Below are 25900 nucleotides of genomic sequence, written 5' to 3' on the forward strand. Positions count from 1 at the left end.
AAATTCCCTGGTGGCTCAGTGATAAAGAATCCGCCTGCCAATGCAGGAGACACAGATTTGATCCCTGAGTCGGAAAGATCCCCTGGAGAAGGAAATGGCAACCCACTCTAGTATTCTTGCTTGGAAATTCTCCTGGACAGAGGAGCCTGGAGGGCCACAGCCTATGGGGTCACAAAAGAGTTGGACACGACTTAGCAACTAAACAACAATCCATCCATAATAGGGAAAAAAAATGTGAAGTTAAAACTTAACAAGAAAACTGCAAATCTCTAAGAAACCTACCAGTTTGCTGGTAGGAAGGACCATGCAAAGAAGAATTCTTCCAAAATGAGGATAGACATTTAGTGTAATTCAAATAAAAATCTGAACCAGAAGTTTTTTAACTTTTCAAAAAGATTAAAAAAATCATCTGATAAAATAAAGAATAATCTAGAAATTTTTAGAAAAATAAAGAGGACCTATTAAGATAGTACATTGTTTTAAAGACAGAGTAATTAAACTTATGAGATATTAGTAAAGGATGCAATGAAATAGTTCAGAAGTATGGTCTAGAATATTCTTAATTTAACTCATGATTTATCTCATATTTACCACCCACCCACCTCTTACCCCTGGTCAGGCAGAGATCAATTTTTAAGAAATGTGTTGAGACATACGTGCACTTGTTCTTTGGAAGGGAGTGATGTGGCTGGAGAGGAAGGTCCTTAGTGTTCACCCAAACGAAGGAATTAATGGCCATCCCTGGTTGGCAGGCCCAGCATTAGGTACAGGAGACACTAACAGAAAAGATGCCAACTTCCTGTGAGAAGTGGTAGCACAAGTTCTAGAGTTTGAATCCCTATTCATTTACCATTTGTTCAACAAATAATTGTTGAACTATTCTAAGAGCTAGAATAATACAGTAGGGACTGGCGAGGAAAGGTCCCTGCTCTGCTCTGGTGGGATTTCCCTGCTGTTGGAGGGGTGACAGCTGAGAAGTGTGTAAACACAGGCAGTGGAAGGTGTGCACAGTTACCAGTGCCCAAGAAAAGATTCAGCAGGAGAGTCATGGATGCAGCTGGGAGGAGGACGTGTCCTGGATGGTCCTGACTTTTCTGACCGACTGTGCTTTCCACTGAAACCCAAAGGACAAGAAGAAAAACGTCAGGCAAAGATCTAAAGGAAGGGCTTTCCAGGCAAATACATGCAAGGCCTTAAGGTGGAAATGACCTTGACAAGTTCAAGGAACCGCCTAAAGATGTAGAGTGGCTGGGGCAACATAGCCATGGAGAGAGAGATGAGGAGCCAGAGCAAGCCAGCCATGTGGGCCGTGCAGAGAACATCGGCTTCTGTTCTGTGTGAGACGGGAAGAACCTGGAAAGATTTCAGCAGGAGGATCCTATATTTATGAAGATCGCCTTGGTTGCCAGGTGCACCTCCTTTCCAAGTGAACGTGGAAGGTGGTTTCCTGTGTCACTAGGCTATTTCAGAGCCAAGCACGTGCCCTCGCAGAACCCTGTTTACCGACAGCCATGGGGAAGTGTTTCCAGTGAGTATCAGGAACTGATTTTCTGAACAGCCAGAGTGCAAAAAGCAAAAGAGATCGACGACCATGAGTACCATGGTCAGGGAGGGAGTCCTGCCTGCTGAAGACTTGCCCGGGCAGGTTTGGTCACAGGCAGTGGCCCCAGCGTTCCCTTCCTCTCTCATCGTTACCAGGTCCTGGAGCAGCCATGCTCAGGTGCCTGCATCAGACTACGGGGACTCCACCCAGGAAGGGAGAGAAAATGACCTCAGAGAGACATACAGACCAGTGGGTTTAACTCCATAACTAAACTAAATGTGCAAATAGCAGACTTTTAAAATTCATTTCAATCATCACCATCAAAAATAATCTTATTTTTTTCATGTATAACTTTGATCATCAAAATCTAGATGATTTCAGAACCCAAACATCCCCAGAGGTCCATTCTCTAATCTCTGTTACATTTCATGTCGCAGTTTATTACACATGCTAATTTATTAGGTCCATGCTCCAATTTCTTTCCACAATTCTGTGCCACCTTCTTACATCAAGTCACTCTCTGGGGACATGAGTCTGTTCATGGAGAATGTATTTTGACGGGTGGTAGAGGCATCGCTGGAGCGCCTTATGTTTCATGAGAACTGAAACATATTTGCACTGAATTTTTCTAACAGATTTCTGTCATCTATTTAGGATGACATATGGAGTTTCTTTTCTTACCTTTGAGGAAGAAAAAAATACATGAAATCAGGGCATTTGGACAAATTTCCTTGCTTGCTCTGGTGGTTTGATAGGAGCATTTCATAGAGCCAAGGCAGCACCTATGATGTGGGACAGAACAGTAATGAGCAGGCTGGGAAGTCTGGATCACATTTGGAGCAGGTTTCCTCAGACACCACATTCTCATTCACTCTGGTTGCCCTGGTGGCTCCACCTCAGGTAGGCTCAGCAAGGCTCAGAACAGGAGCTGGTCCCTCGGGAGATCTCAGGTTTTGGTGTGTGGCTTGCTCATTGGTGTACAAATCAACATGGGCTTCCCTTGTGGCTCAGCTGGAAAAGAATCTGCCTGCAGTGTGGGAGACCTGGGTCTGATCCCTGGATTGGGAAGATCCCTGGAGAAGGGAAAGGGTACCCGCTCCAGTATTCTGGCCTGGAGAAATTCCATGGACTGTATAGTCCATGGGGTCGCAGAGAGTCAGACACCACTGAGCGACTTTCACTTTCACTTTTTTCCTGATGGTGCTAGTGGTAAAGAACCTGTCTGCCAATGCAGGAGACGTAAGACTCAGGTTCGATCCCTGGGTCAGGAAGATCCCCTGGAGGAAGGCATGACAACCCACTCCAGTATTCTTGCCTGGAGAATCCCATGGATAGAGGAGCCTGGTGGGCTACAATAGGGTCGCAAAGAGTTGGACAAGACTGAAGCAACTTAGCACACAGCACATACAAATCGACAAGCTCATTCTGATTGGTGTCACTTGGTGGAGGCTGCAGGCCCTTCTCTCTGTTGTTCATGGATTTGATTATTCAGTTAGATTCTGTTCTTCTATCACTTTCTGCAGTATGTTACGTCCCGGGAATGGTGCTGGTGGAGGAGGTGGTGTGGCTGGTGGGAAGGAGCGTGGGCTTCAGAGACCAGAGACTCTGGGCTCCAGTCCCAGCCATGCATCTTATTCCCTGAGCCACGGTTTCTTCCTCTCTTGAGATGGGATGAAAACAGCCTCCATGTAAGGTTGTTGTGAGGGTTACATGAAACCTTGAACAATCTGTGCCGGTCAGACAACCAGTGCCGGTCAGACCCAGCACAGCGGGGACATACATTAATGCTGAGCTGGAAGGAAGGAAGGAAGAAATCCTTCCTTCCTCCTCGCTTCCCCTCAAAGGGCTTTCTCAGGAGCAAGATATCCCAGGAGAGAAGGTGAGGTCCTGTATGCATTTTACGCAACTTGAACACTGAAGACTTTTCTCCTCTGCCTGTAATTCCTTCATGGGAGCCAACATGTCTTTAGAAGGTTCTGCTAAAGTTTTTTCTGTTACTTGGGATGTCCACAGTCCCCTGCTCGCCCCTTAAAGAACATCCATTTGTCACAGGGCTGAAAGGAAACCTGGAGAGCCCCGCCTGTGTACCCTGTTCTTGTTTTTACTAAAGCCAACTACGAAGATTGTTCCCCTACCCCAAAACCTGCACAGAAGCCTTGACATCAGAATTACTGGATTCAGGGACTTCCCTGGTGGTCCAGTGGCTAAGACTCTACACTTCCAATGTAGGGGCTGTGGGTCTGATCCGTGGCCAGGGAACCAGGATCCCGCATGCCCTACAGGCAGAGAGAAAAATAGCTAGATTCAAAATATAGACTGAATCAGTGATTTGGGGGTTATTCCAGTTTGACATTTGGCAATCACTCTGTCTCCTGGACTGTGAGAAAGGAGCTTTGGAATCTTATGTTTTTTTCCTTATTTCAAAAATCTAATGAGATTTTCTCTCCCTCGATGTTTAAATCTCCTTGAATGGCATGAGTTTCTTCCAGATCCCTCAGCTGGAACGCACAGCGGCATCTTGCCCTCTCCCTGTTCGCTCCATGGCCACAGCATTCTTCCCGTTCTCCTGCCAGAACAGTGTACCTTTCATCCATTTGTCCCCACTGCAGCTGCCCCACCTCAGCCCTTGCGACCTGGGAGTCAAGCTGCACCAATCATGACCTACACTCATCTCTGCCTCTGATTCTCCCAGGCCCTAAGTCTGTCCTTCCTTTAGCAGTCAGAATTTCCTTCCTAAAGCCTCAGCCTCTCAAGCTGGCATGTTAAGAACCTAGGCTTTGAAATGGGGCAGACCTGGGTGTGGGTCTTGGCTCCTTCAGGGCAAACCACATCACCTCTCTAAGCACAGTTCCTCACCTGTAAGATAGAGTAGTCATAGTTCCTACATTATAGGGAGGTTCCTAGATTAAATGAGGCTCTCAGATCCTGGCACGCAGTAAGCACTGAGTAAATGACAGCTCTTCGTTCTTCAGTTCTGATGCAAAGAGCTGACTCATTGGAAAAGGCCCTGATGCTGGGAAAGATAGAAGGCAGGAGGAGAAGGGGATGACAGAGGACAAGATGGTTGGATGGCATCACCGACTCAACGGATGAGTTTGAGTAAACTCCAGGAGACAGTGAAGGACAGGGAAGCCTGGCATGCTGCAGTCCATGGGGTCATGGAGTCGGACACGACTGAGCAACTAAACAACAAAAAATGCCAGCTCTGGATAACAGCAGTGGAAACCTGAGATGGTGCCGAATCACCAGCTGTTCAAGATGCAGACCCCTGAGCCTGGCCTTCAGGGTGCTGTGGGACCCAGGCCGCCCTCTCTTTTCCCATCTGTCATCCTCTGCACACCCTGGACTGCAGTGCCATTCCCCGTGCACATCATGCTGCCTCATCTCCAAGGCCGATGTCTTTACTCCCTTCAGCCGCAAGTATCCTGCTCATCCTTCTTGTGCTTCCAGACACACTCCAAAGTCACATGCTAATGGAACCTGCTTGTCTCTCTACAGGTCTCAGCCTGTAGCTCCCAGGGTAGAGTAGGACTTATCTCCTGCTGTTTGCTGGGGGTCTTCCTACCCTTATCCTGTCTCTGCCCTCTGAGGACAGGGGCCATGCTTACTCACTCTGCATCCCCTGCAGGACCCAGGGCAGTGCCTGGCAGAAAGCAGATGCCTCCTGAAGGCTGGAATTAAATTAGTGATGATAGGAAACAGCAGATGATGTTTGAGTGCCTGGCTTGTTCAGTTGCCCAGCTAGGCAATGACGTGCCTGTTTTTTCTTGCCTGTCAGCATACATGGTTCAGTGTGCTCACTACCAGGAAACAAAGGGTCCTATGCACATGTGTGTGTCAGTGGCAGATTGCCTCCTGTTGCTTCTTAGGACAGACTGTTCTGTATTCTGATATTACATCTTCCACTTTGGGGTGTTAAGGTATCTCTTCTTTATGAAATTATGATGAGGGCAGACAATAGTACAGCATGCTGCTGCTGCTGCTGCTAAGTCACTTCATGGTAGCTTTTTAAAGAAATATTCTTACTTAGCAAGAGAAAAAAATTGGGAAACAGCAGCAAAGTGTAACTTTTTTTGGTTAAAAAACAGTTTAAAAAAGCATTTTTTCGAAACACCAAGTAAAGGTTTCCGTGGTGGTCCAGTGGTTAAGAATCTGCTGCTAATGCAGGAGGCACTGGTTTGATGCCTGGTTGGGAAGATCCCACGTGCTGCAGGGCAACTAAGCCTGTGTGCCACAACCACTGAGCCTGTGCTCTCGAGCCTGGGAGCCACAGCAAGAGAAGCCAGCGCGACGGGAAGCCAGCACACTGCAACTAGAGAGCAGCCCCCACTCGTCGCAACTGGAGAAAGCCCGCGCACCAGCGAAGACCCAGCACAGCTAAAACAAACAAATAAAGCATGTTTAAAAGTACTGAAAAAAAGAAAACAAGTAATCAAGGAAAGTTGTTTCAAGAGCACAGTACATAATAAAAGGTGTCTAAGCCACTAGCCTTTACTGGTAACGTGCCCACCTTGAGCCAGCAGGGCAGGTGGGAGAGGTTTGAGTAGACGTGGACAGCTCTGTGTTCTGACTGATTCCATCTTCTCAAAAACCCCTTGAGCTGGATGGTGTTATCTCCATTTCACAGCTGAGCCTCAGCGAGATTATATCCCCAAAGCCATACAGTGTAACCTGAATTTCCTAAGACTCATGGTCTGGTGTGTGCACAGTGAGGAGGTCACCTTAGGATCCATCTCCACTAGGAAACCACAAGACCAGCGCACCCACTCATTCCCACTATCTCTCTCCATTATGTGGGGGAATCTAGGGCGAGGGTCTCCCAAGTGTTCATGATCCTCCTCTAGGGGCCCACCTGCTCAGGGCCTTCACCAGGCTGTTGCTGCCCACATGCACCCCAGGAACCGGCCCTGCTAGACACCTCCACAGAGGCTCCAGATAAGCAGGACCAGGGCCAGCTGATGACTTCTGTGGGCCTGAGCACTTCTGCGTTTGTGAACACTTTCCTCCACAAAAAAACATTGAAAACCATATTTTACAACTATGTTGGTATAAAGATCAATACTATGTATTATGTATGCTGGCCTGGATGAATCACAAGCTGGAATCAGTATTGCCAGGAGAAATATTAATGACCTCAGATATGTAGATGACACCACCCTTATGGCAGAAAGCAAAGAGGAATTAAAGAGCCTCTTGATGAAGGTGAAAGAAGAGAGTGAAAAAGCTGACTTAAAACTCAACATTCAAAAAATGAAGATCATGGCATCCAGTCCCATCACTTCATGGAAAATAGATGGGGAAACAATGGAAACAGTGTCAGACTTTATTTTCTGGGGCTCCAAAATCACTGCAGATGGTGATTGCAGCCATGAAATTAAAAGACGCTTGCTCCTCAGAAGAAAAGCTATGACAAACCTAGATAGCATATTAAAAAGCAGAGACATTGCTTTGCCAACAAAGGTCCATCTGGTCAAAGCTATAGTTTTTCCAGTAGTCATGTACAGATGTGAGAGCTGGACAATAAAAAACACTTAGCATTGAAGAGTTGATGCCTTCGAACTGTGGTGTTGGAGAAAACTCTTGAGAGTCCCTTGGGCAGCAAGGAGATCAAACGAGTCAATCCTAAAAGAAATCAACCCTGAATATTCATTGGAAGGACTGATGATGAAGCTGACGCTCCAATACTTTGGCCACCTGATGCAAAAAACTGACTTCACTGGAAAAGACCCTGATGCTGGGCAAGATTGAAGGCAGGAAGAGAAGGGGACTACAGAGGATGAGATGGTTGGATGGCATCACCGACTCAATGGATATGAGTTTGGGCAAAGTCCGGGAGATGTGAAGGGCAGGGAAGCCTGGCATGCTGCAGTCACCATGAGGTCACAAAGAATCAGACATGACTGAGCAACTGAACAACAACAAAATGTATTTAAGACACGTGCCGAGACCTAAGAACTTATTTTTCCTTCCGATTTTCAAAGAAGTTAAGACATTTTCATGGGCCCCCTAAAAGAATGATGGGCCCTAGGTGCCATACCTGCTGAGCCCAATGGGTAAAGGAGGCCCGTTGCAAGAGCTTGTCGATGTGTCATGGATCCATGGACATCAAAGCATTTTGCCCGCTTCTAAATCCCTGCCTCTTGAGAAACCTATATGCAGGTCAGGAAGCAACAGTTAGAACTGGACATGGAACAACAGACTGGTTCCAAATAGGAAAAGGATTACGTCAAGGCTGTATATTGTCACTGTGCTTATTTGACTTATATGCAGAGTACATCGTGAGAAACGCTGGACTGGAAGAAACAGAAGCTGGAATCAAGATTGCTGGTAGAAATATCAATAACCTCAGATATGCAGAAGACACTACCCTTATGGCAGAAAGTGAAGAGGAACTCAAAAGCCTCTTGATGAAAGTGAAAGAGGAGAGTGAAAAAGTTGGCTTAAAGCTCAACATTCAGAAAACTAAGATCATGGCATCTGGTCCCATCACTTCATGGGAAATAGATGGGGAACAGTGGAAACAGTGTCAGACTTTATTTTTCTGGGCTCCAAAATCACTACAGATGGTGATTGCAGCCATGAAATTAAAAGACGCTTACTCCTTGGAAGGAAAGTTATGACCAACCTAGATAGCATATTCAAAAGCAGAGACATTACTTTGCCAACAAAGGTTCGTCTAGTCAAGGCTATGGTTTTTCCAGTGGTCATGTATGGATATGAGAGTAGGACTGTGAAGAAGGCTGAGCGCTGAAGAATTGATGCTTTTGAACTGTGGTGTTGGAGAAGACTCTTGAGAGTCCCTTGGACTGCAAGGAGATCCAACCAGTCCATCCTAAAGGACATCAGTCCTGGGTGTTCTTTGGAAGGAATGATGCTAAAGCTGAAACTCCAGTACTTTGGCCACCTCGTGCAAAGAGTTGACTCATTGGAAAAGACTCTGATGCTGGGAGGGATTGGGGGCAGGAGGAAAATTGGACGACAGAGGATGAGATGGCTGGATGGCATCACCGACTCGATGGACATGAGTTTGAGTGAACTCCGGGAGTTGGTGATGGACAGGGAGGCCTGGTGTGCTGCAATTCATGGGGTTGCAAAGAGTCGGACATGACTGAGCGACTGAACTGAATTGAACTGAAATCTCACAAAAACCCTAATATCAATGTCCCTTCAACTTCTACATGTTTAGGGCTTATTATAGGTGTCGGAACCATCCCTGAGGTGGAACTAGGAAATTCCCTCTTCTGCCCCAGAAATCTGAACATATCATTTAATCCTCAAAGCTTTTTTTCCCCACATTGTATTAAGCTGTTATGTCAAGGCTTATGTCAGGTCACATGAATAGATGGCCCGGGTCTTTGTCACAATCCCAGTTCACCACACAGCCAGACACTGGATCTGATTTGGCGCAGCTGAGACTGGCAGACACATGTGCATGCACACACCCAAGGGTGGAGCTGGTCCTGGGATCAGCCCTCCGACATTCCACCCTATTCTCTTCCTATTAAGCCAGGCACCTAAGGAGCCTGCCCACATGTTCACAAGCTTGAGCCACTCTGGCAAGGAGCATGCATGCTTATTCCAGCTTGGAATGAGTTTGTAATTCTTTGTCCAACACAAAGCTTTGAGATGAATGATGACACTGGAACATTCTTAGGAGAATTTGCAAGGGTTGCAAATAAGCAGGGATATCTAGTGTTTAGGATGGAGATATTTTCTTCTTTTGAATTCTAAAGACTCAGAATCTCCGCCTGGTGACACTTTACATACTGCGAGTCTTTGGAAAACAGTTTATAAGGAAGAGTAAAAGGAGGGAGAATTTGTTCCTAAAAACATGTTTTTATAGGAAGAAAAAGGGCATGAGCTTCAGCATCAGTCCTTCCAGTGAATATTCAGGGTTGATTTCCTTTAGGATTGAGTGGTTTGCTCCCCTCGCACTCCAAGAGTCTTCCCTGACAAAAGATAGTCCACTGGAGAAGCAGAATGGCAAACTACTTCTATATTCTTGCCTCGAGGACCCCATGAACAGTATGGAAAGGCAAAAATAAGTTTGTGGGTAGTGAGACAAAAAGTAAAGGCAGAGTCTGCTCTGCACTGTGGTCCTCAGAGAGAAGAGAAAAGATCCAGGTGGGATTTATAACTGAATCCTGACATGGTCTTCTTCCTCCAGTCCATTGACATGGCCATTGGGTCAGGCTCCCGCCTCAGAGTGGTACATCACCTCCTTAAAGGTCTGAACTGGTCCTGTTGTTGGTTACGGTCAAGCAGGAAAGCTGCCTCTTTGTTGAGATGGACACTTGTTTCATTGTCTCACTGGTGAGTGATGGAGGAAACAGGGGAGGTTTCTCATCACCTTCTGTACCCCAAGCATGGTCTATTTGTTACAGTCTGGTGATTGTGAAGTTGATATTATGGATTCAGTGTCCCACAAAGGGCTGTGACACAAACCAGACCCTAGAGGTGGACAGCCAGGCTCTCAGTGGTGACCACATGTGGTCAAGAGACTGGGGTGTGTCGGTGCATCACAAGAAATACATATCTCCCAGGTCAACACCTGAAAGCCCCTGTTCCACCCTGGAAAAGCAGTATCGGCTACCCTGAGCATTTTGAAAAGGAATCGTGCATCTACCTGGCACTTAGTAAATTTGTTGTTTGTGTTTCTTTGATCGCTAGAAGGTTGAATTTGGTTACTACTTCCGCACACTGGCCGTTTTCATTCTGTCATCTGTGGGGCCCTTGGCCGTGAGTGTTTGCGTCCAGCCTTCCTGTTCTGCAGTGGCCCCTGTTCTGTCAGCTGATTTTCTCCACACTTTCACCTTTCCCTTATCTGATACCATGGACCTGTCACATTTGATCCATCTTACAATGAAAGTGCGGAGTAATGTCAGATGCCATCGTAGAAAGCCCTCTCTGGCTCTGGGATCATGCTTTGTTTGTGCCATTCAGCTCGTGTCTCTGGGGCTGTAAGCAATAAAGCAGGAAGGCTGCTTTAGATTTTCATTTCTCCCCCATACAGGGCTCCCTGCCAGCACCTCTGAATCCTCACCAGCTTTTTCATCTGAACAAAACCCTGTCCGGCGCTAAATATAGCTTTATTTCACACAATTGTAGACGGTGCTTTTCGACTTTTAAATCTAGACTGGGCAGGGAACAGGACATTTACATAACAAGACAGTGTGAGCCTTGTGACAAATCTAATCTCTTCTTGGGCTAGTGAGTTAACTAAGGAATGGGGAGGTTGGGCGCCCTGCTCCTATCACACAGCTAATTAAATCCCACTTATCTTCACTCCCAGTAGTTGCCCTGTCCACTCCTGTGCTCATGTCCAAGCAAGTCGGGAACACTCCTGCAGAACAGGCAAACATCCGATTTCCTAGAGATGGGATAAATTCCCTCCAAGTGCCCATGGGTTCCAGTTTGTGTTTCCCAGTAGAGAGCTGAACTGGGACACCAACCAACCAGAGTGATCTTGTCCAGTTTCCATGCAGTTTTTTTCTTTCAGTCCCTTCCCCAGCTGGAGGCTGGTTGCCTTCTGAATGGGACCACAGACCTGGTGAGCGAAACTCTGGTGCTCTCCACAGACCAGCTGCCAGGGACTGCTCACTCTCAATTAATGACAAATGCAAATACTTTCAGGGGGTCCGGAAAGTATGTCACCATGTCAAGTCACCTGGGTGGAGCTAAAGGCACGCCATGAGAGCAGGGACTTTACCCACTGTTCACTGCTTCTTCCCAGCACCTGGGGTAGAGTCAGCACATCACCAACCCCCAATAAAAGATGTAGACGAATTAGTGGCAGGGACTGCAGAGAACTGGGAGGTGCTTATCTCACAGAAAGCATTCTTGTCAGGGGAAAAAAAAAAAAAACCCACATGCCTCTAGGCACTATTTGGCTTCCAGCTGGCAACTCCTATGATTGAATAAACAAGGCTATTTATGGATGGAAAGGAAAAATGCCTACCAAGCAACACTGATGTCCAGCTCATCACTTTGATATTGTGTATTCTGTGGGCGTCAAGATGCAGATAACTCTTTCTGTTTAAGCACCTCTTATGTCCTTCCCATTTAGGTGCTTGGCCCTTTAATGACCCTGGACCAATGGGAGGTGTGTGTTAATGTTCATACTTGCCCTTCTGTCATGCTACCATCTAACCTTTTTTTCTGAATCCCTTAGTTACCGTCTTTCTTCTCAAAAGATGTACAGAGGCACTTCTTCTACCAAATAAAGGGCAAACTTTGTAAATGCAAGCCTTATTTATTAAGAGAAGGGTAACAAGTGTGTTTTCATATGTACAGTGTTGCCTTTTCTAAAATGGACTTCAGCAAACAATGGTGGTTACTTCATGCCAAAACATTTTGAGTCCAGGTCATCTCTAAAACATTGAGTTACAGGATTCTGGATAATAGAGTACAGCCTCTGCATGTTTTTCCTAAGGTGAAAGGTTGGCTTGGTCTCCACTACCCTTCGTCTGGCAGATGTGCATTGCCTTCCCTCCCTCTCATTTTCCTGATAACTCAGACTGGTTTTTTGGTATGTAATGAAGTCCCTTGAACCAAAAGAAGCATAATTCTTGGATGAGTCAAGCAGCTATTATAGAACAGACTGACTGGAGAGCGGCCCTCTGAGCACATGTGCCTTAACCCTAGGATGACTGATAGATGCCAGGATGAGACTCTAGTATGAGACCACATGCCAGAGCCCAGAGCCAGCTTCTAGACTGTGAACTCAGCCAGACTTGTCACCTAGACACTTTGATTTCCTAGTGAAGTTGCAGGGCCACTGAAAACCTCCTTTAGTGAGATAAAACCTGTAGTAGAATTTACTTGGAGAAACAAGCTTTGCAAGATCAAGCCAGAGCTATCATGAATATTTGGTTATATATATTAGATTATATGAATCAGATTTCTCAAGAGGCAGATCAGGTGGTCTGGTATTCCCATCTCTTTCAGAATTTTCCACAGTTTATTGTGATCCACTCAAAGGCTTTGACATAGTCAATAAAGCAGAAATAGATGTTTTTCCGGAACTCTCTTGCTTTTTCCATGATCCAGTGGATGTTGGCAATTTTGTCTCTGCTTCCTCTGCCTTATCTAAAACCAGCTTGAACATCAGGAAGTTCACGGTTCACATATTGCTGAAGCCTGGCTTGGAGAATTTTGAGCATTACTTTACTAGCGTGTGAGATGAGTGCAATTGTGCAGTAGTTTGAGCATTCTTTGGCATTGCCTTTCTTTGGGATTGGAATGAAAACTGACCTTTTCCAGTCCTGTGGCCACTGCTGAGTTTTCCAAATTTGCTGGCATATTGAGTGCAGCACTTTCACAGCATCATCTTTCAGGATTTGGAATAGCTCAACTGAAATTCCATCACCTCCACTAGCTTTGTTCATAGTGATGCTTTCTAAGGCCCACTTGACTTCACATTCCAGGATGTCTGGCTCTAGGTCAGTGATCACACCATCGTGATTATCTGGGTCGTGAAGATCTTTTTTGTACAGTTCTTCTGTGTATTCTTGCCACCTCTTCTTAATATCTTCTGCTTCTGTTAGGTCCATACCATTTCTGTCGTTTATCGAGCCCATCTTTGCATGAAATGTTCCTTTGGTATCTCTGATTTTCTTGAAGAGATCCCTAGTCTTTCCCATTCTGTTGTTTTCCACTATTTCTTTCCATTGATCACTAAGGAAGGCTTTCTTATCTCTTCTTGCTATTCTTTGGAACTCTGCATTCAGATATTTATATCTTTCCTTTTCTCCTTTGCTTTTCGCTTCTCTTCTTTTCACAGCTATTTGTAAGGCCTCCCCAGACAGCCATTTTGCTTTTTTGCATTTCTTTTCCATGGGGATGGTCTTGATCCCTGTCTCCTGTACAATGTCACGAACCTCATTCCATAGCTCATCAGGCACTCTATCTATCAGATCTAGGCCCTTAAATCTATTTCTCACTTCCACTGTATAATCATAAGGGATTTGATTTAGGTCATACCTGAATGGTCTAGTGGTTTTCCTTAATTTCTTCAATTTAAGTCTGAATTTGGCAATAAGGAGTTCATGGTCTGAGCCACAGTCAGCTCCTGGTCTTGTTTTTCTTGACTGTATAGAGCTTCTCCATCTTTGGCTGCAAAGAATATAATCAATCTGATTTCGGTGTTGACCATCTGGTGATGTCCATGTATAGAGTCTTCTCTTGTGTTGTTGGAAGAGGGTGTTTGTTATGACCAGTGCATTTTCTTGGCAAAACTCTTGATAAATTTGTATGCAGGTCAGGAAGCAACAGTTAGAACTGGACATGGAGCAACAGATTGGTTCCAAATAGGAAAAGGAGTTCGTCAAGGCTGTATATTGTCACCCTGCTTATTTAACTTATATGCAGAGTACATTATGAGAAACGCTGGACTGGAAGAAACACAAGCTGGAATCAAGATTGCTGGTAGAAATATCAATAACCTCAGATATGCAGAAGACACTACCCTTATGGCAGAAAGTGAAGAGGAACTCAAAAGCCTCTTGATGAAAGTGAAAGTGGAGAGTGAAAAAGTTGGCTTAAAGCTCAACATTCAGAAAATGAAGATCATGGCATCCGGTCCCACCACTTCATGGGAAATAGACGGGGAAACAGTGGGAACAGTGTCAGACTTTATTTTTCTGGGCTCCAAAATCACTACAGATGGTGACTGCAGCCATGAAATTAAAAGACGCTTACTCCTTGGAAGGAAAGTTATGACCAACCTAGATAGCATATTCAAAAGCAGAGACATTACTTTGCCAACAAAGGTTCGTCTAGTCAAGGCTATGGTTTTTCCTGTGGTCATGTATGAATGTGAGAGTTGGACTGTGAAGAAGGCTGAGCACTGAAGAACTGATGCTTTTGAACTGTGGTGTTGGAGAAGACTCTTGAGAGTCCCTTGGACTGCAAGGAGATCCAGCCTGTCCATTCTGAAGGAGACCAGCCCTGGGATTTCTTTGGAAGGACTGATGCTAAAGCTGAAACTCCAGTACTTTGGCCACCTCATACAAAGAGTTGACTCATTGGAAAAGACTCTGATGCTGGGGGATTGTGGTCAGGAGGAGAAGGGGACGACGGAGGATGAGATGGCTGGATGGCATCACTGACTCGATGGACGTGAGTCTCAGTGAACTCCGGGAGTTGGTGATGGACAGGGAGGCCTGGCGTGCTGCGATTCATGGGGTCGCAAAGAGTCGGACACGACTGAGCAACTGATCTGATCTGATATGAATCAGATAGATACCTTGAGAGGTACCAAAGGCATTAAAATTCCAGGCTTTCCTGGAAATGGCAGTGTTTGAATTTCCAGTTTTCAAACCCTGTGATGGGCTAAGTAAAATAGATTATAGATGGACACCATTACTGCCAAGCAACATTGATCTCCTTCTTATTTCTTGGTGCTATATGTTCAGATGAACTCAAAGATGCAGATGATTCTTTGTGGCTGAAGCACGTCCACTCCATCAAAGACCTTGGCCCAGATCTGGACTGATTATAACTTTGAGTCACGAATACAAAAACTGGAAGTGAATTGTGTCGGTCAGAAATGTGTTCAACCATAAATAATGGAAAATCTGGCCCACAAGGGTTCCCACAGGCAGGGAGTTATTTTTCTCATGCATTTTCAGAGGCAGGGAGAGTCGCAGCAGTACAGCTGATCCAGGATCTATGTGGGCCAGGCTCTTTCAGTCTTTTTGATCCACCTGACTCAGCATTTTCATATCATCCTCACTCATGTTGACTTCCTAACTGCACACCTATGATCAAGGCAGGGGCAGGAGAGCATCTGCATCTGTTCACCTGATTAAGAAAACAAAAGCTTTGCTAGAAACCCCAATGGGCTTTCCCTGCAGGCTCACTGGGCAGAACCATGTCACATGACTGCCCCTGGCTGCAGGGAAGGCTGGGAAATGGAGTGTGTTTCTTGTTCAGCCTCAGTGGTGAAGGAAGGCAAGGAGGAATGGGCTTGAGAATGGATGTGAGTGAGCTAACAACACAGTGGCTACCAAGTGGCTGCAGAGAAACTCTTTCCGATCCTCTCAATGAACAGATGACAGAACTGAGTTCCAGAAATGGGAAGTAGCCTGACCAAGGTCCCATGTCTGGATGAAATTACAGCCAGATCTAGAGCCCAGGCCTCCTCACTCCCCATCCAGAAAGCGACCCATTGGACTACATCATGAATGTAGTTTGACAGAGTCTGTGACTGCAGGTCTGCTGAGGAAAGAATATTATCCAGAAAATGAGGTGATGAATATGAAACTATCAGCAGTGGGCAAAGGACCTAGTAACTTCCCCCTGGGCTCCCCTTCTTCTCTGCCTAAGAATCTGAAATAATTCGCTGTGAGCCACAGTAGCTCAGCCAAGTCACATCAGGCCTCCTCTCAGTCCCCTCAGACTGGATAGATATTTTAGAGATTCTCATTTCTTCAGCACATTGATGTTTGTGTGTGTTATGACAGAATCAGTCTCATGATGAGCACCATGATGATGTAGAATTTCCATGTCATTGTTAATGTTGTTCTTGTCTTCTGTCCCCTTCTGTTATTGGACCAAACAGAAGTATTCTGCTGTTTCTCTCTGCAACATCTCCACAGAAGTCCTGAAAGTCATCAATGCCACGGAGGAGTTGATCGCTGAGTCTGCAGGGCCCTGGGAGTTTCCGCCTGTCCCTCCTGACAGAGAGAAGGGGACATTTCCTCTTGGGACAGACCAAGCGAGACTGGATGAGCAGCTGACTTCCCTGGAGGAAAATGTAAGACAATGTGGATGTGCTCTGCTTAGGGCACACATGTGTGAAGGAGGAGCTGATGATGTAACTCATCACAGAGGCCGAGGACACAAACACACCACTGCCGTAGCATGTATATTCTCAGAAGGGTCTTAGACTGGGTTCCCCGGAAACAGACTCCAAGATGAGGATTCCTATGCAACTGATTTATTAGGGAAGTGCTCCCAGGGAAGACTTATTTATAAGGGATTAGGGAGAGGGAAGAAGTCAAGCAAAGCTATGACCTTAGAGAGTAAGCCCAAAGCTGCAGGCAACTCCCAGGAGTGTGAGTTGCATCTCAGAGTTGTCCTGACCTAAGGCAAAGAAACCAGCCCTTCCTACAGCCAGCAGGCACCTCAGTCTCTCTGCATGCAGGCAAAGTGTCTGCTTCCCTGGTGACTTGGACAGTGAAGAATCTTCCTGCAATGTGGGAGACCCAGGTTCAATCCCTGAGTAAGGAAGATCCCCTGGAGGAGGGCATGGCAACCCACTCCAGTACTCTTGCCTGGAGAATCCCATGGACAGCAGAGCCTGGCGGGCTACGGTCCAAAGGGTCCCAAAGAGTAGGACACGACTGAGTGACAAACACTTTCACTTTCAAAGTGTCTACAGTAGCTCAAAGGTAGTCTTCTGCAGAGGTTTGGGTTATTAGAACCAAAAGCACACCCCAGCTTGGGAGTGGGGAGGGCAGTGAGCAGAAATTATATAAGGGATCCATGGGGATCCATGTGGAATGTTGCCAGTGCCACTACAGAGAGTAAGAGTGGTTGCCAACAGAGCTTGCTGCTGCTGCTGCTGCTGCTAAGTCGCTTCAGTCGTGTCTGACTCTGTGCGACCCCATAGACGGCAGCCCACCAGGCTCCCCCGTCCCTGGGATTCTCCAGGCAAGAACACTGGAGTGGGTTGCCATTTCCTTCTCCAATGCATGAAAGTGAAAAGTGAAAGTGAAGTTGCTCAGTCATGTCCGACTCTTTGCGACCCCATGGACTGCAGCCTACCAGGCTCCTCCGTCCATGGGATTTTCCAGGCAAGAGTACTGGAGTGGTAGGTTACTGCAACTGGTCTGCCGTGCTTCACAGATAGGTCTGCTTGTAATGGATTTTTCTGTCCTTCCAACTAGTGAGGAAAGAAAGAAATAGATTCTTACATACAGATATGTACAGTCACTTTTAAGACCTCACTGAAGATTCAGTGAGAATTTTCCAACAACGCATCGCAGCCAGGGATGACACAGAGAAATCTGGACGTGACCACTCAGGTCATCATTACCATCACAGTTGGCATAGTCCCACTAGCAGAGCCAGTCAGGTGATTCTATCTTTCCTCCAGCAGAATCAACCCTAATTTGGAGATGCTCTAATGAATGGCATTCTCAGAAACCAGGAAATGTTATTAGAAAGATTTTTTTTTTTTTGCCGGAAGTTGAAACAACAAATCTAAATGACTCAAAGTTAAAAAAAAACAAACAAACAGATTAGTTTTGCTTGAAAAGTGGAAGACTCTCTCCCTTTGGATTCCCATAAAACCTACACTTGTGTCTGCTTCACTTCATGTCGCTTTCGGTTCACTCATATATCTCCCATTAGATCAGCACCAATGACACTCTGCATCAGATAATCCTTTGTTGTGGGGCCTGTCCTGTACTTTGTAGGACAGGATGTTTGGCGGCATCCAATGGTCTCTGCCCATTCAATGCTGGAAGCTGCACCCTCCCAGATTTGACAGTCGAAAGTGTCTCCAGATATTGTCAAATCTTAGCGGGGGCGTGAGAGAAGACTATGGCACGATCATGCCCACGTTGGAAACCAGATATATAAATTCCCACAGAACCGGACCTGCTGCCTTTCCTATCGATAGCCCTCGCCCTTGGTCCTGAGCCTGACACAGAGGAGGTGCCCCAGAGATGTTTATCTGATGCATGGTTGCATGCGTGCGTGTGTGCTCAGTCATTTCAATCATGTCCAACTCTTGGCGCCCTATGGACTGTAGTCTGCCAGGCTCCTCTATCCATGGGATTCTCCAGGCAAGAATACTGGAGTGGGTTGCCAAGCCCTTCTCCAGGGGATCTTCCCAACCCAGGGACCAAACCTGAGGCCCTTATGTTTCCTGCATGGGCCTCTCCCATGGTCTCTACCACTAGCGCCACCTGAGAAGCCCAATACATGATTACATCAGATGAATATGGTACATTTTTTAAAAGCACTGTTTTACTCCTAACGTGCAGGTCTCTGTTCTTTAAACATGCCTGTAACTTTCAGGTGCTGTTAGTCCTCAAGTAGCCCTAATCCTGCACACACAGAGTTGAAAAGATTACAGATGTGGTTAACCAGGAAGGGATGAATTTTCTTTTTACAAAGTATGGTGTCAAAAAACTTACAATGCATGAAATAATCCAGATTTAAACAACAACGGCCAGTCCCCATGGCACATTGAAAGCAAAGACAGCATGCCTTTTTATTTTCCTCTAAGGAGTGTATTGAAAAATACAATGGCCTTGGCAGAGTTTTCATATGTAAGATCCTTTTCTTGTACCTCATGTTTCTTTTCGTGGGTGCATTAACACTTTGAGTCCGAAACTCATCCTCTTAGCCACTGATTCAGGATGTCAGAAAGGCCAACAGTGGAAGGCTGGGAGTTACAGCTCCCTGCTCCCTGTACGGACCCTCTAAGATGCCTCTCTTGTTCACAAAGAGTTAACTGCCTACTTCCACCTCCTTCCCTACCCCGTCCAGCTTTTCAAATTTCACCTCTAAAGAGATTATTACATCTGTGTTCCTTTGAATTCTGTGGGTCTTTGAGTCATGGAAGGGATGATTTTTTTCTTTATCTCTTCAGTTCCCCAGATCACAGAGCCGTGGGCAGGTCGCTTGCTCTGCTGTTTCCAGGATGGAATTCAGTTGAGCAGCAGGAGAAGGGCAGAGCTGATTCTTAAACTGGCCTCTGGGTGCAGCTGATTTAATTAAACTAGGGCTTGTGTCTGTCTGTGTTCTAAAGAGCGCTCCTGCTCTCATTCCTCTGCTGCCTTTCTCCTTTGTGCCAAGGAGCCCAGGGACCAGCAGAAATAGAAATGGCAACACTTAGTCTGCTTTCTGAACACTGGCTTCTGCAGACCAAGACTCAGATGAAAGAGATTTGCAAGAGAATGTCCACCTTTATGTAGACTTAGGAAGATTTCAGAGCTACATAAAATGAAATATGTCACATCCACATGTCAAATCTGTTTCATGAACTGCCTTGTTAATCCACTTAATTGGGGAAAGGGGGGCACGGGTTCATTGGAAAAGACCCTGATGCTGGGAAAGATTGAAGGCAAAAGGAGACGGGGGTGGCAAAGGATGAGATGGTTAGCTGGCATCACCAACTCAATGGACATGAATCTGAGCAAACTCCAGGAGGTGGTGAAAGACAGGGGAGCCTGGCGTGCTTCAGTCTGTGAAGTTGCAAAGAGCTGGACACGACTGAACAACAACAAACAGGGGATTTGAGAATCTCCTTTGTCTCTTAACTTTGACACTTCTGACCTGCTGCCTGGTTGTAAAGTCAGCTCTGTCTCACCTAAAGGTGGGAGGAACCTCAGCCTTCCCTGCACACACACAGTGGAGACTCAGTTTCTCAGATTAAATGCCTAGGGACCTCTGAAGCACAGGGTCCTACTGTACCTGTAGGGGTCTGGCTGGGAGAGGAGAGTTTCGGGAAAAGAGTATTGGCTCAGGTCTGGGCAAGGTTAAGGGATGCTGCAGTGCCCAGAGAGTAGGAGGAGGAGGAAGTAGCCACCACCCCCAGGCCATTATAGCCCAGGGAGAGCTGGAGCCTGGAAGAGCATCCCCTAGTGGGAGCTGCTGCCATGTAATCCAGGAAGGAAAGGGGATGGGGGGAGGCACCAACTTCTTTCTCCTCCTGCCTTTGATCTTCTCATTGGCGAAACCCATCCCTGCCAGCAAGGGATCCTTGATGGTAAAGTTTGTATCGGTCAGCCTCGCAGAGAACAGAACAGAGCAGAGAAGAATGGAAAATGGATCTAGGGGTCAACAGAGAATAACCAGCTTAACCATTCTGAAACCTGTAGTGTGAATGGGGGAACCCACCATGGCCACCTTGTGGGATTATGCAGGGTTGTGAGGGGGCAGCATGAGTGGGCTCCCTCACCATTACACCCCCATCTAAAGATCTTCTGAAAGAGACCATCGGGGGTACCCCATAATTCCCAGCCACAGAGCCAGTGGAGGAACAGTCTCAACGTCCTTTTCAGTTCAGTTCAGTCACTCAGTCATGTCGGACTCTTTGTGACCCCATGGACTGCAGCATGCCAGACTTCCTTGTCCATCAGCAACTCCCAGAGCTTGCTCAAACTCATGTCCATTGAGTCGGTGATGCCATCCAACCATCTCATCTTCTGTTGTCCCTTCTCCTCCTGCCTTCAATCTTTCCCAGAATCAGGGTCTTTCCCAATGAAGTCAGTTCTTTGCATCAGATGGCCAAAGTATTGGAGCTTCAGCTTCAGCCTCAGTCCTTCTAGTGACTATTCAGCATTCAGGGTTGATTTCCTTTAGGATTGACTGGCTTGATCTCCCGGCTGTCCAAAGGACTCTCAAGAGTCTTCTCCAACACCACAGTTCAAAAGCATCAATTCTTTGGTGCTCAGCTTTCTTTATGGTCCAACTCTCACATCCATACATGACTACTGGAAAAACCATAGCCTTGACGAGATGGACCTTTGTTGACAAAGTAACGTCTCTGCTTTTTAATATGCTGTCTAGGTTGGCCATAGCTTTTCTTCCAAGGAGCACCCATCTTTTAATTTCATGGCTGCAGTCACCATCTGCAGTGATTTTGGAGCCCAAGAAAATAGTCTGTCATTGTTTCCATTGTTTCCCCATCTATTTGCCATGAAGTGATGGGACTGGGTGCCATGACCTTAGTTTTTTACTTCTGCCCTAAAACTTTCGGCGATGCCAAGTACTCTGTAGTATGCAGTTAGTGGTAGCAGGCACAGTGGGACAGCCATGGGGGCACCCACCTCTGACCCACAATCTAAGACCAGGCAGAGGAGGTTGACCTTCCTTCTCAAAGCCCTTGAACAGCCCCCACAGCACAGGTGAGGTAGAACTTCTGGAAGTGATCATAGCTCTTTGCTCTCAGAGAACAAGAAAAGAAATCCTATCTGCTGCTGTCTAACCTTAGTCCCTTGACACGTATTTCATGGAAGCCAAGTCCAACAAGATGCTCTAAGATCAAACAGGCTTGAGAAACCCATAAACTCTTTCTAGGAAACTTGAGATACATGTTAGCACATTAAAGACTCTGAGAAGTTCTACAATAAGAAATCTGTTTAATATTCTGTATCCTAGGGGCTTTGACCATAATGTCCTTCCTTAATGAAACACTTATTCTCATCCATTGAACAGTTTAAGAAAGGCTTGTTGAACCAGGAGCCAAGCAGTGGGGTCACAGGCATCAGTAACTAGAGTTTGGAGGGGACATAGATTGCTCAGATGTGGTAACCATATTTCTTGCCAAAAGTGCACCGTAATTAAGCAAGCAATACCAAGTTGACAGTTTTCAAATGGGTTATTTTTAAGACTAGAATAACATTTTCATTATATAGCATGTTAATTTTTGTTATTTCAGCCTGGCCACAGAGCCAGTATCATGTCCATCTGTAACCACAGTGACTCTAGTACCTTTATGCCGAAGTTTGAACTATAAATCGTCATAACATTCCAATTGAGATTAAGTGTCATGGTAATCATAGATTGGGCTTCCCCGGTGGTACAGCAGTAAAGAATCCACCTGCAATGCAGGAGATGTGGGAAACGGGGGATCGATCCCTGGGTTGGGAAGATCCCCTAGAGGAGGAAATGGCAACCCACTCCAGTATCCTTGCCTGGGAAATCCCAGGGACAGAGGAGCCTGGTGGGTTCCAGTTCATGGGGTCCCAAAGAGCTGGACACAACTGAGCACACCGTCATAGGGCAGGGTGGATAAAGGCATGAAACCTGGCACCAGCCCTCTGGCTCAATAAATACCTGTCATGATCATCATCACGGTCATGACCATCATCACCCTCCTCTAATCCTTTGGGTGCTTGTAAGTTCCTGTGGAATGGGTGTCAGTGCCAAACCTCTGAACCTCCCCGCCCCGCTAGTGCCGGGAAAGCATGCTTTCAGGGAACACAGAGTAAAAGATGAACATTCTGGCCTTGCTGAGGACTTGGAGCGATTTCATACTGCTTTGTCTTGGCAGAGAAAATAAGGAATGTTGGTGGATGACTATGCTGGCGAGAGAACAAGATGCTATTGAGTTGATATGGCCATAGGGTATGACGACATTTAGTTTTCCATATTTCTGGAAATATCAAGGTTATGAGATCTTATGTCATGTTTAACCACTGACACACTTAAATTATTCATTTTATTTAAATCATAATTACAAATTTTGGTTCATTGTGAAAAGCTCTCAGTTTATGTTTTAAATGATCATATCAAAATAAATTCACCATTTTGGGTGTGGCTACCAAAAATATAATATCCAAACTCAAACTGTCATGGCCATCTCTCTAATCTTTTCTCCCCTCTCTTCCTCCCTCCTCCTCCTCTTCCTCTTCTCCTACTCTTCTTTCCTCTTTCTCTATCTGCAATTTTTCTCCCTTTCTGAAGATAAATTTTTCAACCTCACAGCTTTTTCTCCCCTCAAATAGCTTTGAAATATTCATCATTTTCTTCATCGGACAAAAAAAAGTTTTTCTTATTTTGAAGATGAAGAACATATGGCTGTATTAAACTGTGAAGATCTTTTAGAAACAGAAGTTCTCTAATACTCGCCTGTGATAAGGAAATATAACACTAAGGGCAAACTGCAATAGGGCGATGGCCAGCAGACATGCGATGTATGACCCCGGCGTGAGCGATGAATCACCCGGCGTGATGCCAGACGTGGCGGTCGCCGCTGGAAGCTCCCCCAGCCCAGCTAGTCCTGTCTGGTAATGCACGGTCAAATTTGCTTTCATCACACCTGCGCCTGCTTTTGTTCCACACTGAAAAGCTTTGTCAAATTGCCAGTTTTCACACAGATGTATGAATCATGCCAAGGAACTGACCGAGTTGGAGTATCTCAGGGGTCTTCGCCCTCCTCGTCCACACTCAGCATCACTCAGCACAAGTGATCTGTGTGCACGGCTCTTGGACTGCCTAACTCTGTTGTATTTTTACCTCAAGTTAAAAGAACAGTTAAAGAAGAGGCGGTGCGCATCGTTCAGATCAACTCAAAATGATTGTGATTACGTGTTAAACCTCATGAATCTCTCTTTAATTAATTACTTCTCTAGATACATCTGGTTCCTGTGTTGTCCGTTGTTTCATTACATTGTTAATTAGGCTGAAGGGGCATTTGTTTCATTCACCCTGTCCGGCATCCCTCAGCCTGAATTATTTCAACGATTTACTTTCTGTTTGCCCATGTTTTTGTTTTTTGGCTTTGCCACATGGTATGCAGGATTCAGGATCTTAGATCCCTCGGCCAGAATCAACCCCGTGCCCGCTGCAGCGGAAGCTTGGAGTCCTAAGCACTGGACCAGCAGGAATCTCCTTGTTTGCCCACTTTTATGAGAATCACATTATAAACTCATAAGCCAAAGTAATTTTTCCTTTAAATTTTCCCTCAAATTACTTCTATCTTATTTTCTTTTTAGTTTTCAGTCAAAGTGAAAGTGGAAATCACTCAGTCATGTTCGACTCTTTGTGACCTCATGGACTATACAATCCATGGAATTCTTCAGGCCAGAATACTGGAGTGGGCAGCCTTTCCCTTCTCCAGGGGATCTTCCCACCCCAGAGATCAAACCCAGGTCTCCGGCATTGCAGGCAGATTCTTTACCAGCTGTCTTACATTAAACAGATTTCACATGCTTCTCAACATCATACTATTTTCTCAGAAATAAAGTATTACAAATATCAGGTTCCTTTTCATTCCCTTAATCTGATTCAAGCAAGCTAATAGTACCTGTTCAGAGATAATTCACTCAGAATTTGTAATTGTTTTAAATTAATTTCACCTCTTTCGTGTTCTCTGAATTTTTCCCAGTTACTAAATGCCAACTAAAAATTTTATTGGAAAAACTGCATCATGAGTTTTCCTCCTTGTTTCTTCTGTCCTGATACTATGGTTGTTATAGTTGCTGGACAAATTCACAGTTTATGTAGCTTATCTCATGTATTTTTATACTATTTTATCATATTTTTAGAATTTGCAAACTATTTTTTCTTCCAGGAAAGGCTGGGGGAAAAGGAGGTGTGTCTGACAGTGAGGGCGTGGGAAGACCTTATGTTACCACTTATGTGTAAAGAATGTTTATAAATGGGGGATTCCCTGTCTCTTTTTCCAAATGTTGAGTCTAACTCTTTCTCACTCCCCTGAATTGTAGCATCCCCTGAAAGGGCCCCACCAGCCCCGGGCCCACAGGCCTGAGCTCAAAGGCCATGCCTCCTCTGCAGGTGTACCTGGCTGCAGGCACTGTGTACGGACTTGAGGGCCAGCTGAGCGAGCTAGAGGATGCCGCCCGGTGCATCCACAGCGGCACGGATGAGACCGAGCTGGCAGATCTGGAGGACCAAGTGGCCACGGCAGCAGCCCAGGTCCACCACGCCGAGATCCAGGTAAGAGCTCTCCCCTATGCCCAGGTGGGGGCAAAAAGAGGGGGTACCTCATCTCCCACGAGAGTCGTCTCTAAGCCTTTGTATCTGTCCGTTCCTGCCGTCTCCAGCAGACTTCGTGGATATGGTCCTCCCAGGATGCCACCAAATCCTCCTTTTCAAAGTGCAGCCCTCCTCTCCCTGAATTATAGCCTTGATAATATACGTCTTCCAAACCTATGCCATGTTCCTCTTTGACAAATTCTCTGACCCTTGCTATAGAGGCTCCCACCCCACCCCAAGACCAGCTTCCCTAACCTTTAGCACACTGTTGATTACCTATTTAATGCCAGTGTTCCCCATGATAGACTGAAAGTTTCTTGACAACAGGACTCTAGCTGTCTAGCTTAACACCATAAGTCCAGTGCCTAACATAACACCAGACATGGGTTTGGGGCCCAATAACATTGAGAGGAATAAATGAATGAAAAATTAAGTGTAGAATTCTTAGACCAGTATTTTGCATGATTTTCAATGTGGCTGTTTTAGAACTAACTACTATATTTTCTGTAACTTTCTGAAGATGCTTGTTTGCAGTTTTCATGGATAGCCTCTTAGCCTCTGATTCTGGATCAGAATTGACTGTGGACTAAGTAACTGATTCTCAGACTGGGGTCTGTGGACATATGCATATTCAGGGACCCACGAAAAATGCTGGTCTCTGCAGCATAAGCTCAGTGTAGATCCCTGGTTCACTGATATTTCTGTAGACCCTGCATCTCAAAACTTGCCTCGTTTGGAGAATGGGCATCAGTAGAAACCATCTCTGGACAGAGAAGATGACAGTCTTGGGTGATAATTATTTTTTTTTTGATAATTATTTTTAAATAAATATTTCTATTTTAAAGAGTCAAAAATCACAACAACTGCTGATACCGTTAAGCATTCTTAAGAATG

At 45.7% G+C, this 25900-nt stretch overlaps 1 protein-coding gene across 4 annotated transcripts in view; it reads left to right on the forward strand.

The window, feature by feature from the left end:
- MYRIP (myosin VIIA and Rab interacting protein) overlaps positions 1-25900 on the forward strand; it is a 228280-nt gene that overhangs the window by 191359 nt on the left and 11021 nt on the right. For all 4 annotated transcript variants that reach the window (XM_086366026.1, XM_086366027.1, XM_086366025.1 and 1 more), the window contains 2 exons: positions 16107-16301; positions 24806-24967. In XM_086366026.1, coding sequence (XP_086222152.1) covers positions 16107-16301; positions 24806-24967 — 357 coding nt within the window. The remainder of the gene's footprint in view (positions 1-16106; positions 16302-24805; positions 24968-25900) is intronic.

Source organism: Bos grunniens, chromosome 22, assembly GCF_055505025.1.
Source record: "Bos grunniens cultivar Pamir isolate PY7600 chromosome 22, Bosgru_T2T1.0, whole genome shotgun sequence".
NCBI lineage: Eukaryota > Metazoa > Chordata > Mammalia > Artiodactyla > Bovidae > Bos > Bos grunniens.